The 16,631-nt window shown below is 33.5% G+C and overlaps 2 protein-coding genes across 6 annotated transcripts; one reads left to right on the plus strand and one right to left on the minus strand.

Moving 5' to 3' along the window:
• The first annotated feature begins 1,243 nt into the window (after positions 1-1,243).
• LOC107919404 (tobamovirus multiplication protein 1) lies at positions 1,244-3,967 on the plus strand. 2 transcript variants are annotated; one of them, XM_041110159.1, is made up of 11 exons: positions 1,244-1,522; positions 1,889-1,979; positions 2,070-2,122; positions 2,387-2,479; positions 2,578-2,655; positions 2,745-2,817; positions 2,995-3,040; positions 3,122-3,185; positions 3,265-3,318; positions 3,401-3,478; positions 3,598-3,967. In XM_041110159.1, the coding sequence occupies exons 1-11, from the start codon at positions 1,358-1,360 to the stop codon at positions 3,688-3,690; spliced, it is 888 nt and encodes a 295-aa protein (XP_040966093.1). In that variant the 5' UTR covers positions 1,244-1,357; the 3' UTR covers positions 3,691-3,967. The 2 variants fall into 2 exon arrangements, with proteins under 2 accessions (XP_040966093.1, XP_016704365.2); XM_016848876.2 differs by having other exon boundaries at positions 1,247-1,522; positions 2,578-2,649.
• Positions 3,968-4,356: 389 nt separating this feature from the next.
• Positions 4,357-13,297, minus strand: LOC107919847 (calmodulin-binding transcription activator 2). 4 transcript variants are annotated; one of them, XM_016849239.2, is made up of 14 exons: positions 13,070-13,297; positions 11,763-11,825; positions 11,533-11,652; positions 11,068-11,183; positions 10,841-10,938; positions 10,153-10,195; positions 9,818-9,989; positions 9,572-9,688; positions 9,169-9,476; positions 7,863-8,384; positions 6,769-7,457; positions 5,993-6,530; positions 5,393-5,716; positions 4,357-4,833 (listed from the first exon to the last, which is right to left on the minus strand). In XM_016849239.2, exons 5-14 carry the CDS (start codon positions 10,849-10,851, stop codon positions 4,708-4,710), a joined length of 2,850 nt encoding a protein of 949 aa, XP_016704728.2. In that variant the 5' UTR covers positions 10,852-10,938; positions 11,068-11,183; positions 11,533-11,652; positions 11,763-11,825; positions 13,070-13,297; the 3' UTR covers positions 4,357-4,707. The 4 variants fall into 4 exon arrangements, with proteins under 4 accessions (XP_016704728.2, XP_040966092.1, XP_016704727.2 ...); XM_041110158.1 differs by having other exon boundaries at positions 10,841-10,929; positions 13,070-13,296; XM_016849238.2 differs by lacking the exon at positions 11,763-11,825 and having other exon boundaries at positions 10,841-10,929.
• Between the last annotated feature and the right edge of the window lie 3,334 nt (positions 13,298-16,631).

Raw genomic sequence — 16,631 nt, forward strand, 5'->3', positions numbered from 1 at the left:
GACAAATATTAAATATGAATTATTTGAGTTGATTTCATTAAGGAAGATTTGGAAATATAAAATTTAAAAGGAGATTAAATTAATTAATTTTAATATTAGAGTAACATGCCGGTTAACATTGTCAATAGATAAAAACAAATTCAACAATCTATTCAATTTATTTTGATTTTTTGAAATTTAAATTTTCAATATTAAAAAAAAAAAGAAATTTAGAATTTCAGCAATGGGATAAACAAGTACAATTTGACAAATTTTTGGTATTATTTTAGCTTTTGCCACTTTTTCAGTTTAATCCTTGATTATTATTTTTACCCAAATCAATCCTTAGAAAAATATTTTTAGGTGACCAAAATGAAAATGACCTAAAAGTTGGGTGACCAAAATGAAAGTGTAAACATGATGTGGCGTGTACAATAAATCGTCACTAGAGATTTAATACTTGGGTGATTAAAATTAAAGCGCCCTAAAAGTTGAGTGCCCAAATTGCAAGTATTTCATTCTAGTCCCAAAATGAAAGTGCTCTAAAAGCTGGGTGACCAACTAAGTAGTTTACGCTTTTATACATCAACGGTTAATTTTCACTTTGGGTACTTATTTGTTTTTATTTGTTTGGATATGTATCTTTTTCTTGAATATTTATGTACTCTTAATTTTTTTTAATTTACTTATGTAAAATGATTTCTTATACAACTTTATATTAATTGAAATATACTACTTGAAAAATTTATTCAGAGTGACATAATTATCACTAATTTACATACTAAAAACAAGACATAATTATCACTGAGAATATAGTTTATAATTATATTGAAATATTATTAATATTTATCAATTTTCACAAGGTTAATATTTGCAAATAAAGAACTTAAGAAACTTGTTTATTTAAATTTTTTAAAAATATTTACTAATTAATTTCCATAATGTTTTAGTTCCTCAGTAATAGTATTTTATTTCAATAATTTTACCCAATAAAGACTAAAGTATTATAAACAAATAAATATTTAACAATAAAATGCGTCATGCATTTATTTGTTATTTTACATATATCAGCTTGCCTTCAACTATCAACTAAGTTTTACCAAACACTTTCAAATAAGATTGATAGAATCAGCCCATTGCCAAATCAAGGACGAATAGCATAATTAAAGCAAAACAGTGACCAAAGTAGTGTCCGTTACCGAAATCAACGAACATGGCACTAACAATACCTGTTATACTGGCATACTCGTATGCACGTGTCCTACCCACCACCCCCTTCTCATCTCTCTCATATCAACACTGGCTGTTTCCCCCATAATTCCTACTCTCTCTATATTTTTCAGTTTTTTTTAATTGGTTTTAGTATTTAGTTTTTCAGATGATGAGAGTAAAGGGTATTGTTCAAACATTATTATTAAATAGATTGTGGGAAAATGGAGGGATGTTTGATTGGTGGGATGAGATTGATAAATCCCAGGAATGCCAAAGATTCATTTTCCATTTATTGGCCGTTTCTTATGCTTTTGTTTCATTTGGTGCTCTGGTATTCTTCCCTTTTTTGTTTCTTCATCTGCATTTTTCATGTTTTCCACTGGGGATTTCGTTTCAAAGAACAGGGACTTTTAATGAAACATCAAATGAAAATATGAAACCCTTCAATGATTTAATGAATGGTTTTAGGAGGTAAAGGTTGTGTATGGATGGAATTTGATGTTAATGTCTACTCCACATTGGTGAATTATCATCAAAAAAGTTATATTTATGCCAATAAGGTCTTGGTTATGTTGGATGAGTTGATTCTGATTCTAATTGCTGCAAATTTTATTATTTATTATTTATTATTTACGATCTGTATTGTCATTGTACTTGTAAACTTTATAATGCATGGTATCAAATCAAAATTACTTAGGTACAACTTTACCGGATTCAACAACGAGTGCCGGAGTACGGGTGGACGACCCAAAAGGTTTTCCACTTGATGAACTTCGTTGTGAATGGATGTAAGACTTGTGTGTTATAATCTCTCATAGTTCTGCAACTAGCTGTTTTATAGCGTTGCTAAAATAAATCATTGCACGCCATTTTAACAGTGAGGGCTGTTCTTTTCGGTTTCTACAAGACTGCGTTTCTCGTTAAATCCAAGGTATGCGTCGTTGTTTAGAGTCGATATCCGGCTTTTTACATGTGAAAAGAGCATTTTGATAGCATGGCCATGTAATCTCTAGACTTTCATAACAATGGCTGCCATATGAATCCAACAGTTCATATTGTTTAAATCACGATTCCGGTATTCCGAAATGTGTAGAGTTAGTTATAATTCGGGTCACCTGAAGCAATAGTTGTTATGTTAACGATATCATCTTAGTTGAGCTTCATTGCCTTAATTATGACATCGATCCGTATACAGGCACTCGAAATGGTGCTTCTGGATCTTCCAAATCTTCTATTCTTTTCGACATATATGTTGCTTGTTCTTTTCTGGGCTGAGATATATTACCAGGTAGATAACTATCCCTTGCTACGTCAACATAATCGCATAATTTGATTACACTGCTAATTTGATGCTAACGGATTCTTCTTTTTATTTTCGTTTCTTAGGCAAGAAGTCTTCCCATTAATAAACTTAGGCCTGCATACTATAGCATCAACGGATTTATGTACTTTGCTCAGGTAAAAGTAAGAATGTAATTGCTCATCAGCTAGGCTTATAGTGATTCGGATTCTCAATGCATTTAAAGAAGCCTAATGGTTTTCTATGCTAACAGGCATGCATATGGATTTCAGTACGATTAAGTCATAGCCCGATTGCCATCGAATTTGCTAGACTCTTCATTTCAGGTATGTTTTTTCTGTTTTGCATTGCATCTGCATTTTCCGATGCTATAATGTAGTTTGAGTAATCGTTTTTATGAAGTTATCAAATGGAATAGCTTCCGAAGAAGTAATGGACATATTTCGAGTTTTAAGTGACTTAAAAAGGTGCTGGATTAGTGTATTTGCATTTGCATTTTGCAGTTATTTCACTCTGCGCTGCATTTGGATTCATTCTATATGGCGGGAGGTAAGAGTCGATATCGACCCTACAACAGATTTTAGGTTTCGTTCCTTCTTTAATCGCTTCTCTGTCGTTTTACGTCGTTAGGTTGTTCTTCATGTTGAGACGCTTCCCGATCGAATCCAGAGGTCGTCAAAAGAAGCTGTTCGAGGTTTGTTAACTTGTAATTATAAAGACTTTGATATCCTTTCAAACCATTTATCCTCATTCGATGTGTTTTTCTATGGCAGGTTGGCTTTGTAACAGGGATATGTTGTGCTTGTTTCCTGCTAAGATGCTTCATGGTAAGCCATGCTCAATAAAAAATAAATCATAAAAGTTGCATATACGTAACGAAAACCGTTTTCTGTCGGTTCTGTTTTGCAGGTTATGGCCTCTGTATTTGACAAGAATGCCGATGTCGATGTTCTGTATCATCCACTCCTAAATCTTATCTACTACATGGTACATATGATTTCTCGACTTTGCGACTCTTTTATTCATGCTACAATTAGATTGTAATGCAATGTGAATATTTGCGAGTTTTCTAACGGTATTTCCATCTATTATTTTTGTTCCGATAGTTGGTAGAGATTCTACCGTCAGCATTGGTGTTGTTTATCCTTCGGAAATTGCCCCCGAAGAGAGTTTCTGATCAGTACTATCCCATTAGATGAAGAGCTGAATGCAGTTCGTAATCTGAAACTTGAAAAGGTTAAATGCAATGCAAAGGAAATTTATGTGGGAGCTACCCTGCCACTGCCTTCATCCATGCTCTTAAACCTTCCTCAATGCCGAAACGACTTAACATTTCTCTATGTACATTGTTTTTCCCGAAATCCACTTCTTTAAATTGGCAAAACTTGTTACATTAAAAAATAAGTGACGTGACTGAAGCACAAGTGAAATGATCTACTGACATCATATACGTCGTATATTTTGACTTACTGATAATCTTCAAGGGTAATGGATGGATTAAATAAGTGAATTGAGTTTTTAAAATTAAAAAAATAAGAAGAAACGAATATTGTGTTTTTACCTTATAGCGAGTAACTTCTAATCCTACCCTCGTCAAATAGATAAATAAAAGAGAAGAGATTAATAAGAGGGAAACGATTCTAATCAAGTAATGAAAAAAATTAAAAATACAAAAGAACAATAAGAGAATAAAACCATTTAGTTGATCAAATGAGGTTCTAATTATTTTTAAAAAAAATAATTTAGCATCAAATAAAAATAAAATAAAATAAAATAATTCATAAAAAATACTTAATAGAATGGGTTGATCAAAATCTGAAAATAAACCAAAAAAGAAAAGAAGAGAAGAAAGATTTGAACAGAAATTAAGCACACAAAGGGAATCAGTAAGTACATATTAATATCTAAAATGTCACTCATAACCCCTTCCTCTCAACAGATTTTAACACTAAATCTCCCATGAAACAACCAATAAAATACTACTCTAACCCTTTTCTGAGTTAAGAAATTTATATGGGATTAAAGTCACTATTTAACCTGACAAACAAAAGTAAAAAACGGATTTCACACGTCACCTAAAAACAAACATACAATCAATGTACGTTAGATGGCTATATTTACAGACACAACGGAAGTTAAAACCCTTCGTAATGCTGCAATGAAAGCTGTCGTACCGGTTTCTGTACAGTTTGGATAGGGCAAAGGTTCGAAGGACCTTATTCGAATGCAATCGACATGAAATTTTCGTCATCTAAAAGAGACTCGATATCAATAAAGTCTTCATCACCGTCTCCTTCACCCTCACCTGCTTCTTCTGTACTGCTCAGAACCATATCACAAGCCTGTAAAACAATATCTCAAAAATAGTCGGTCTTTTGATAAAATATCAAGGTAAAAAATAGAACTGGTGAGCACAGAGTTTGTTTGAACCACCTTTTTACAATCAAAATTACGGCATACAATCGGAAGAATATAAAATTGGTATTATAAAACTAGCAATTAGACCTGCAAATTGGCGAGAAGGTTTGTTTTGGATTAGACCAATCTAGATTGTGTCAATTCGAGTTCTAAAATTTTCAGGTCATTTCATGCTCAAGTTGTTTTGGGTTAAAGATAATTTGGACTTGAAGCTTGGTTTTTTGGGTAGGATGCATGTTCAAACTATTTAGGGTTCAAGTCATTCTAGGTTCGGTTCACTTCAAATTACTTGTTTCATTTCAGGTTTGGGTTCAAGCTAGGATGGACAGGTTTGAGTTGTTGACTTTTATGGTCAAATCGATTTTAAATTAGTTTAGGGTTTCGGGTTCAGATCAAAATTGACAGACCTACTTGCAATGATTGGCCAAAAGTAATAAACTTTAGCAAAAGTAGAAATTTATATAAAAGGAAAACAAGATATACCTTGTTCTCACGAATCCCTTGAACCAAGGTCAGCAGCCTCCGATATTGACCTCGTCCTTCAGGATTCTGAGCCATGGACTTAACCCTAGTAAGTGCCTTTTGCAGCCTTTCCTCAGTTTGTTTCCTTCCTTCCTTAAGAAAATCATAATCATCCTCTTTCGAGGGCGTGCACTGTGGATCAGGTTCCTTGGTAATTGCATCTCGTCGAAATCCTCGCAAACCACTTCCTTTACGTCTCCACCGTAGAATAACTTTCTCCAGAATACCCACCGACCAGACAATTGTTCTATACTGTTTCCTCACCTGGTGTCCTCTAACATGGGCCTTCATACCATAAAATATTTCAAATAAATATTAAAATTCAAGACTTAAAAGTTCGGAGGTAAATAATACATCAACAGATCCTTAAACTAACAGAGACCCAAAACCCTTTTATGTTCTTGTCTCTTAAAGAAGTCGGGTAAAAAAAACTGCCTAGGAAATGCCTCGTACATCAGATTATGAAATAAACCTTTTCCAGGGAAAAAGTTAAGAGAAGATAAAGGAAAAGATCAACCAAGAAAGTAAGCCATCAGCAAAGACAAAAGCAGAGCAACAAACCTGGATTTTGACAATTCTTTGCCGGATCAATAAGAATTCTTTTCTTTTCTTCCAACCACGGTACTTTTTCTGGATTTGTGTTGCAGCAGCATGAGCCACCCCATCAATATGCAATGGCCTGCGTGCCTTAGCAGTTAGAAGTGAAATAGCATGCTCATCTGACACACCATCACCAGACTCACTCAATTGTTTCCGCTGGAAGGATTGCATCCTGAACATTTGATGTATACGATCGGCAGCTTGTGTGGCATTGCATACGGCAGTAAGTGAGTCTTTCAATGACAGTATGTCATCACTATCAAATACAGGAGTTGCTATTCGGTCTGAAACTGTTTGTACAGCTTCCTTTTGATCATTCATTGTGAGATTAGAAAGGAAACTAGTCAAGGAAGATTCAGCAAGAAAACCAGAAATTCCTTTGTGCCCATTGCCAGAAGCCAAGTCTGCAGGAGGTCTGCCCAAAGGAAATTCTGGAGTGGGGTCTGTAACGGCTCCCGCCGCTGCTCCCAGGGACACTAGAATAGCAACTGTTTGCTCTCTGAATTTTGCAAAAAAGATTTGAACACACAACAAAGCCACATAAGTTTTGCACCTAATACAGCATTTACTTGTCAAAATCCAAGAAATTAATGCTACTATTTACACCTAGGATGTTGCCAAATGATTTCATAACCAAAGTACATATTCAAATTACTGCCAATTCAGTGAGAAATTTGACAGATTATAAATTGAAAACTCTAGGTGCATATAACAGAAACTAGTTTAGAGGTCCTTGCCTGCCACAGAAAGCAGCCCAGTGCAATGCAGTCCATCCATTTGCATCACGAAAATTTATACTAACTCCAGCAGTAACAGTAGGTTTTATTGCCCAATCGTAACCAAGTGCAGCAGCTAAGTGTAGTACACCTTGACCCTTCTCATCTAATACATTCGGCCCCTTACCATCTTCCATTATTTTGTGAAGTAGCCATGAGTACAACTTCTCTTTCATCAATTTCTGAAGGAGGCAGTCCTTTTCTTTATGTTGAGACACATCCTTATCAGATGAGGGATCTACAATCCGGTGGCATTCCTCTTCCTCTCTCATTGATATAATTTTAGTAATTAAGTCTCGCTTCTCCCTAACACCTTCAGAATGATGATTAGGATAATTGGAAGATTTCAGAGAAAGTAACCTCTCGAATCGCATCAGCATTTCTCTTGAAGCAATATCATAGATATCCAAAATGTTTATATCTTTAGTGAATCCTGCTCGATAGTCAAATTCTCGGACTTCGCTACAAGCTAACCTGTTGGAACACGTAACATAAAAAGGGACTTGCCCAACACTGTGAGGTGGAGCATAACAAGAAAGAATGCCATCTGCAATGACCTCAGCTGAAACCTCCACTTCCCCAAACATACATGACCAGTTATATTTTGCTACTTGCTCTTGCCTCCTCAAATATGTTCCAATAATCAACACCTGTTTCATTATGAAGAAAATAAGAAACGGAAAACACAAGAAATAAAAAAACTCAAAAGCTGAATAGACATTTAAAGATAACAATATGTGCTTGTGTAATACACATACATATATGTGTCTGTGTAACAATTAAACCTAAGAGAAAGAGATTTAAAACATTATTAAATGAAACCATTGAGAACTTCAAGCAATTAACATGTTAAGGCTATGCACACAAATAAGTACCAGGGCATAATCAGTAAAGTTGAAGAATGCACAAGAAATAAAAACATGACAAATTATCGATTTTCAGTAAGAAAGCAGGTAGGAAAAGGCCAAGAGAATAAGCAAGTAGATAACTAAAATCTTCATTATGATAGTTGCAGCAGAAACTTAACTTTACAGATTCCACAAAAAATTTAATACCTCAGTTTCTAAGTCTATGTAAGCCCACTTTGGTGAAAAATCAACTATGCTGAAGAGTTGGTCATGGGAGAGAGAAGGGCTCAAAGAAGCATCATCCGATACATTTCCACACTCAACAGTGCTCCAGGCAATACCAGATGAGGATTGCATCTGCAGATTATCTACTTCTCCAAGTTCTTTAGTAACCCATCGTGAAAAACTGTCAACTTTCTTCAAGCTTTCTTCACCATCAAGTAATGATTTTTTCAGAGATAAAGCATAGTTGACATTTCCATCCAAATGCATATCATTATCAGGATATGTTCTCATGACAGAATGGGAATCTGCATTGATAATCTGCATTTGAAGGTTTTTATGCAGAGGCTGGTCGTTGAAAACACCATGGCCGGAAAATTCCTCAAAAGTGTTTTGAAATTCATGAGCATTTTGCTCAAATAACTTAGAATCAAACGGCAAATCAAAATTTGAAGATGGATCCATGGACCATTTAGGCAGCTCTAAGGCATTGTCAGCCAAAGGAGTCTGAAAGATGTACTTGAATTAGAACATCTATAAATCATGATTTCGACAAAAGATCCAAATAAGACCAAACATCAAAAGTACAGAAAGAGAAAACCAATCTATTAAGAGAAGTTTTGAAATTCATGAGCATTTTGCTCAAATAACTTAGAATCAAACGGCAAATCAAAATTTGAAGATGGACCCATGGACCATTTAGGCAGCTCTAAGGCATTGTCAGCCAAAGGAGTCTGAAAGATGTACTTGAATTAGAACATCTATAAATCATGATTTCGACAAAAGATCCAAATAAGACCAAACATCAAAAGTACAGAAAGAGAAAACCAATCTATTAAGAGAAGTTTGGTTAAATTTTTGATATTTTCTGACTACATACTCTTGTTATTACTTGTAATCAATCCTTTAGGCATTACACATCAGAAAAAAACTCAAAAGTTGACAGTTCTCTGTAACTGTCTAAGTTTCAATAAACTCTGACACGATTCAATTCTGTATGCTTAATAAAGAAAGGAAAGTGAAAAGAATACCAGTTTCTGGCATTAGTTCAAAATTAGATAAAACATTTAGCATTAGAAATTATAAAGAAACCACATGCATTTAAAAATTCAGCATTTAGCCTCACACAATTTCTACATAATATAATAGATAATATACAGAAAAAAATAAATTATTACAAATAGTACACTTTTAAGAGTAAATATCAATCTTAAAGTCTCAATCTCAAATTTATGAGCATGACATAGAAATTAAATGATTTAGGCCTACAAAATGCAACTACCAAGAATACCTGCCAATGTGGTTGTGTAGGCAAAGGATTTCCAAACTCCCCGCCAGCACTCTCGACAGCTAATAGCTTGCCTTTCATCATGGTTTCTTGTTGCAGGCTGATGCTAATAGTATCAGGTTGAGTGGAAGTCAGTGAAGCATTAGAAAATGCATCAGCATATACAGGCACATATGGCTCCAAGCCCTGTTCCCACGATGTCAAACCAAGTGTTCTTTGAGCTTCACTAATGCAAGAGCCGTAATTAGTATCCCCGGTTCTATCTCCATGAAGATGTGAAACTTCAGTTACTCCAGGAATTGATGACTGGCCTTCATGTTCATATTGTAAGAGTTTCAAGTTTGATGCATAAAGCAATTAACAGAAGCAGCCTGATAAAAACAAAATCATAAAAAACAATGCTTACCTTGAATGGGGTGTGGAGAATAATGATTTAAAAAGCCAGGATCCAACTTGTCCATCACAGTAGCATTTCCTATTTGGGGCGATGTACAGACTCTAGAACTTGCTTGGCAACTATCCTCTGCATGATATCTCACATAAGTTGCATTGAGTTTGCATGCATAATGAGAGAGGACATATGGCAACTTAATACCATTACACTATTTTGGCAGAAGGATATGAATATGACAGCACAGGAAAAAAAATTTACCAGAATCAGCGTCTTCATATAAGGAAGTTAAACTCGTTATTGAACATGCTGAATTCGCATGGGCAGAAGGTTCTTTTGCATGAGTAACAGAATTGCTAGAAGTCAAAAGACTGCTAGTTTGGGAGTTTGATAAATCACTATTCTCTCTTATGCCTCCAATTGTTCTACTACCCTGAAGGAAAGTAACCAATAATGTCTGATCTGAATAAAGGTAACATGAGGAACGATTGACCATTCAAAGGAGCTTAAGAGTGGTCTAGTCGAAATCAATTTGTCACTAAATTAACAACTTTTGTGATAATCAATCAGAATTAATAAAAGAAAAGAGCAATTACCTTAACTTCCAAGTAGTGCACAAAAACTATGTGCATCAAATCCCTACAATAGCAACAAAACCATTCAAACCAAAATTAACAAGGCTTAGAGACTATAAATTTCCAAATACCCAGCCCACCCCAACCAAAAAAAAGTACTATTATTTGAAAAATAAGAGTTCAAAGAAATCAGACTGCCAATAGTCCTAGGAGGGTTCCATATATCGCAGAACTCAGAGTAAAGTTGCATTATTTGCTAATAAAGTATTGATTGTAAATTTCTCAGGCCAAAAAATCTGATAAAGCAATTCAAATATTGACTTCCCAACTTGCTTTACAAGTCAATGTAAGCAAAGATTATGCAACAATCATTGTGACAGACTCTAGACAAGATGAATATCTGTTACACAAATTCCCGCATTGACAACCAGTAGAGGTTTCTATGGAAATCTGACATGTATTACATGGGAAATAAGGCCCAGGCATAAACAAATTATTGAACACAGTTAATTTGATATTACTTTATGCCCCCATATCTGGGATCCATGGAAGTACCCTTCTAAGCACTATGGTACTAGCACATAGCTGCAAAGCGAAATATAATTAATTGTAATAAAGAAAAAAACAAAATAAAGAAAGCATGCAGCTATAGGAACATGAACATCCCTATCATTAACCACAAAAATATATCATATATATTAACCCATACGGTTCAAGCATCCAATAGCTGCGCCTCTGAAAGTTCTCATTCTCTTCTCCATGGGCATAGTAGCAATGCAACTTATCAACGCTTCCAACCTAAAATTGCTTTAAAGAAGTTACTCTTAGGTGAAATTTCCGATCGATAAGAGAATCACTGATAAAGACTTCCTGAATTGATAAAATTATATGGCTGCATTGAAGAAAACTTCATATTTCTATTGTTGCAATACTTACCTTCAGCTTCTCATGAGCTTCCTTCACAGTCTTTCCATCTTTTTTCTTCCTCCAATTATGTCCATCCTTCCTAAAGTATCTTAACACCTTTCGATCAAAAAGAAAGAGTGAACCACCTGAAAAGTTTAAGTTCATGTCAATGTCTGGTTGTTTAACCCTAAAATCAACCATAACTTCATTTATAAAATAAATAAATAAACTTTCACGATGATAACGTCCATGTTTAAAGCATTTCTGTGCACCTTTCATGATTAAACAAAAGAAGGTTTTTAGGACTGTAAAGTATAAGAAAGCAAAAATATATATCTATAAAAAAATAAAAGGAAAAAAGGCAAGCAACAACCAAAGCTGACAACAGAACAACATTAATATACTTCTGAAATTATTATTCTTGTATGCTTTTACCAAGCACTTAGTAATCATAATATAATTATGATTATCCACAATAAACATTAATGTTCATACTTGGAGGTCTAGTAGGAGGCTCTGACGTAATATGGAACTTCTGATAATTACAAAGAATTTCACAAATTTCAGCAGGTCTTAACCATCTATGTTGCGCTTCTAGTAAAATCTGTTCAATATCTACAAATCAGGAAACAAAATATAATTAGTAAAAGATTCATTGGCACAAGCAAACACATGACATGGAGAAATAAACCATGAAAAACTTAATCCATATTAAGAGTTCACACCTGTCCAAGAGACAGACCTATTTTAGCAAAAATCTTCATTTGTATTCCAAGAGACAGAGAGACCTATTTTAGCAAAAAGCTTCATCTGTATTATCATTAAATAACATTCCTTACCTATATTCCACTCTCAAAAACTCAAGAAAGTTGGATAATGAAAGATGCTCTAACTCAAACCAAGCAAAATTTTATTTGTTATCCAACTGTTAATTTTACATTGGAGCATTCCAAGTGCTTAAAGAGAGATAAAACTGCAAACTGTTCATAATGCAAATGCTTCTGTCTGCATAACCTAAGGTCACAAGCTTACCTTCCTGTGTTTACAGCAGATTATCAAGGCATGAATTGCTGTATTAATTGATATAAATTACCAGAAACAATCCAGAACCCAGGCATAATCTCTAATTCATTAAGCCTATTTGATAAGAGTTTTTTAGCATTATCTCTTCAAAGCTTTCTAAAGTTATAAAATGTGCTCTTACTTCAAAACCAAAGTTAATTGATTTGAAAATACATTCTACTCTTCAATGCAAGCAGAAGAAAGCTTAAATCATCATTAATTCTATCATCTGACAATCAAACACTAAATCGTCGATTTTCCCATATGATATTAAGTCCTTCAATGCTAACAATTTAACAATTTCTTGCACCCAATCTCAGTAATCAAATTAAGTTATATATCTAGACTTCAGTTGTAAATCATCCACTAAAACAAACACAATCCTAAAGCGGATCAATATAAAATTAACACTAATGACAATAAAGGAATTACGCACAAATTTGAGATTAAAAAAGCATTGATATAGTATGGAAATCTAAACTACCATATCTCTTTAAAGCTTTGTAAAGTTATACAAAGTGTTCTTACTTCAAAACCAAAGTTATCAATATGAAAATGCATTCTACTCTTCAATGCAAGCAGAAGAAAGCTCAAATCATCGTTAATTCTATCACTGGACAATCAAACCCTAAATCATCTATTTCCCGATATGATAATAAGTTCTTCAAAGCTAACAATTAACAATTCCTCCCTCCCAGTCTCAGTAATCAAATTAAGTTATATCTCTATACTCAAACTCCATTTTTCTCAGTAAATAGAATTCAATTATCATCCCTAGGCTTAAACCCCCATAAAACAAACACAATCCTAAAACGGATCAATGTAAAATTAACACTAATGAGAATTACAGAACTACGCGCAAATTTGAGACTAAAAACGCGTGGAAAAGGTACGGAAATCTAAACAAATATATTGTATATAAATATTTCTTTTCTAAAAAGTAGGTGAAAGAGACCGGCAGAAAGCTAACCTAATCGAGGAGCCAAACTGTAGGACGCGCGATCCGCCATGACTAGAAACTTGAACACGAAAAGATCAAGCGATTTGATTTGATTTTTTTTTTCTCTTTTGGAGTTGATTTTTGTTTGATTGTTGAGATAAGCAAAGAACGATAGAGACGAAAGCTGAGAAGAGGTTTTTTCTTTTTCTTTTTTTTTCTTTTTTTTTTTCTCTTTTGCTTCCTTTTGACTGTCTTACTGGGATTTTTATTTTTAAGTATATTATTTATGTGTATATGTGGAGCTGAGTGAGACTTTAGGAAATGTTTTATTCATAAAATTGACCCCTAAATTATAATAAAATTTTCAGATTGATCCCTTTTACTTAAGTATTTAAAGTTTTTTTATCGATTTCGTATATATAAACCAATAAGAACATGATAAATGAAATATTCTTGTTGAATGTCATATACTTTTTGGGTAAAATGAAATTCAGTTTATAGTTTAGATATCACTTTTAACAAAAAAAAAATTTAAGTACCTAAGTGAAAAAGCAACATAATTTTGGGGGTAATTTTGTAGTTCAGCCTTAAAATTAATACCAACATGTGGCATATTATTGTAAGAGGTCAAACACTTTTTAGATAAAATTGATAATTTACTTTTGATAAAAATAAATAGTTTAGGATCACTTTAGAAATTTTGATATAAATTAGGAGCCAATATAGTAATAAAACCCTTTAGAAAATCAGGGAAATGTGAAAACGATTTAGGAGCCACTTTACTGGTAGAAAAGTGGAGAGGGCTTGGGAAAGTTCCACGTCGTGTAAAGGAAGCAACTTAATTATTTACCAATTATTTTTTTTTGACTGTGCACGAATTTGATTCTACATATATTAATCGTTACATATTAAATTTTCAAAAATATTAGATTTATTGTAAATATATGTCTATCCCATTAGTGAGTTTGCGAGATGGTTTATTTCAACAATTTAATGAACCTATGTTTGATATATAAAAGTTTTTTATTTTTTAAATGTTTGATATATTAACATTTAATGAATTGTTGATCTACAAAGGACAGTCTTTATACCAACCACCAAATGATCAATAGCTTTAAAAACTTCTCCCAGAACCCATGCTCTATTCACAATCGAGTCAGAATCAACCATAATGCTGGGATTATTTGAACACCTCCAAACACATCCTACTTACCTTCAAACTCCTCCTACCCGTATAAAACATTTATATTGTTTTATTTTTCATTTTTCAACAATTTTATTCTACTAATTAATGTGAGGAGTATGGGTTGACTCCAAATTTGTCTTACCTGGAAGCAACTGAGAGTATGCTCCAATCTAGGTTGACTTGAAGATGAAAACACCTCACCTGGACAGTATAAAACGCCATCACCTGGGCCTGGGGGAGGTCTCGCCTAAATCTTATCCGCACAAATATATATATATACTGTTTTCTTTGACAGGCTTCAGAAATGTCATATGGTTTATTATCATTGTGGACTCGGAACGATGAGCGAATGCCTTTGCACGGGGAACTGTCGCCTTCTCGTAACAACTGGTGTGCTAATACAAAAAAGCCAATTTCAACTTCCTTCCATAACAGCACGATGTTGTGTTCCTCATATTTCAAGGTGCCAATGAGGGTCGAATGTATTCATACAAACTTATGCCCACCATTACTATTAAAATAGATTTGATTTTTGTTGGAATATGTTCCAATTGTTGCATATGAAAAATTATAATCAATCAAAAGTTATATTATTTGGTTATTAACCAAGAGTTATCACATTTTATAGTGGTGAATTATGTCTTTTAAATTCAAAAATTATATCACTTTATTATTAACAATGAATCATCTATCCATTTAGATAGTTGTGTTCATATGAAGAGACATCAGAACTACTATAAGTAAGAGCCAAATTTCATTTGTCTGACACACCAGAAAATACATCAAATGTTTCTTTCTATTCTCCCACCATTTTTTATATTTCTAGATTATTCTATAAAGAATTATTGTAGAAATTCTTTGTAGAAATTGATATCATTGCTCTGCTCCGCTCGATACTCAGTAGACTATTTTCGTCAATGTAAAACGTAGATAGTCATTAGGTTTCATTGTATCATCGAGGTTTATTTGCCAGTAGCTCTTTTACACACTAAAATAATATAGGTGAGGGTAAATAGAACCTTAACAAGAGTGGCATTGATACGCACCTTAAGCCTTCGTTAATTTCTCATAAGTTTATTTTTATTCCCACGCATCAACAATTTTAAGGCTTTATTTTCGCAATTTATGTGAAATTAAAGAAGGCTTGTTTGTTTATTGTGCATTCACATGCCACTACAAACATGGTACTATGAGGATGGATGTCGGCAAATGTGGTTGCATAAAGGCCAATGATCTTGTCAAATTTTGATTTAGAAGAAATCTTTATCACAAGAAAAGGTATATCAAAATTATTGTTTTACTCTTATTACATGAATAAGATTTCAATTGTTATGTGTTTATTAAATTGCATTATACAAAAGATGTGGGTGTCTCATGCATCAATTACTTGACAAAAAAAATCAAATGTGTAACACCCCTCGCCCGACCCAGTCGTTGAGTTCAAGTTACAGGATGCTACAAATGTTGTCGGAGCAACTACCATCAAATGTACCGTAATTTATGTTGGGAAATGTGTTCATATTGTAGTAAACATATAATTATTTTCTATTTATTTGAACAATAAATAAATAAAGTTAATTTCACATTTCACTATTATATCTTTTGTATTTATGTCTTTTATATTTTGCATGCATAGCGAAATTGTGACAAGTAAATATTAGCTCATTGATTGCCTAAAATTCAAGCCAAAGATAAGTGGCATTGTAAAGAACGTTTACATTGCGAGAAAAATAACTTACTTCAATAGATAATCTAAATGAGTCCGTAATCCCGTGAAAGAACCAAAGTGAGCATTTGATTCAAATATTGAGAAGGATTATTATGTCGCCTACAATTCCAATTTAGGAGATAGATAGTCTTAGTTACCGGAGCAGTTGACTCCACGAGTAAAGACATAAATGTATTCATTGGTAGAATGATACATTGGACTGGACCCAAGATAAATTAATTCTGAATCTGTTTGTGAATTAATTCACTTATAACATTCATTGTGTGATTTACCTAAATCCTGAGTTAGTCACTGATCATGCGTATATAACTCATGTGCTTTGATATAAGTGGAGGCTTATACTCTAAATATGATCGAGCCCATAGCCAATATGTTGAGTACATGACTTGTGTATGACATGACTTCACTAGCAACATTGAAATTCATAACTTAATTAAAGAGTTAATGATATCCTCTCATTGGCATTGTGTGGATTGATAAATATGGAACGTGGCCACGAGTTGTTGGTTCTCAAACGAGCAATTTATCACTGTCATTTGTTGATAGTGATCATATTAATCATTAAGAAAACACAATAGTGACAATGAAATAAAATAGGATTGTATTAAGTGAATGAATTTAACTCAAAGGAATCAATGATATCATATGAGGGTAACACACACATGACGATGTCATTG

The sequence above is a fragment of the Gossypium hirsutum genome, chromosome D13 (genome assembly GCF_007990345.1).
Source record: "Gossypium hirsutum isolate 1008001.06 chromosome D13, Gossypium_hirsutum_v2.1, whole genome shotgun sequence".
Taxonomy (NCBI): Eukaryota; Viridiplantae; Streptophyta; class Magnoliopsida; order Malvales; family Malvaceae; genus Gossypium; species Gossypium hirsutum.

Coding starts and splice junctions, on each gene's coding strand:
- LOC107919404 (XM_041110159.1), top strand. CDS start 1,358: ATGATGAGAGTAAAGGGTATTGTTCAAACATTATTATTAAATAGATTG. Junction 3,319..3,400: donor TCCTGCTAAGATGCTTCATG/GTAAGCCATGCT, acceptor TCTGTTTTGCAG/GTTATGGCCTCTGTATTTGA. Junction 3,479..3,597: donor TAAATCTTATCTACTACATG/GTACATATGATT, acceptor TTGTTCCGATAG/TTGGTAGAGATTCTACCGTC.
- LOC107919847 (XM_016849238.2), bottom strand. CDS start 13,109: ATGGCGGATCGCGCGTCCTACAGTTTGGCTCCTCGATTAG. Junction 10,196..10,840: donor AGCTATTGGATGCTTGAACC/GTATGGGTTAAT, acceptor TTGCTATTGTAG/GGATTTGATGCACATAGTTT. Junction 7,458..7,862: donor ACATAGACTTAGAAACTGAG/GTATTAAATTTT, acceptor ATAATGAAACAG/GTGTTGATTATTGGAACATA.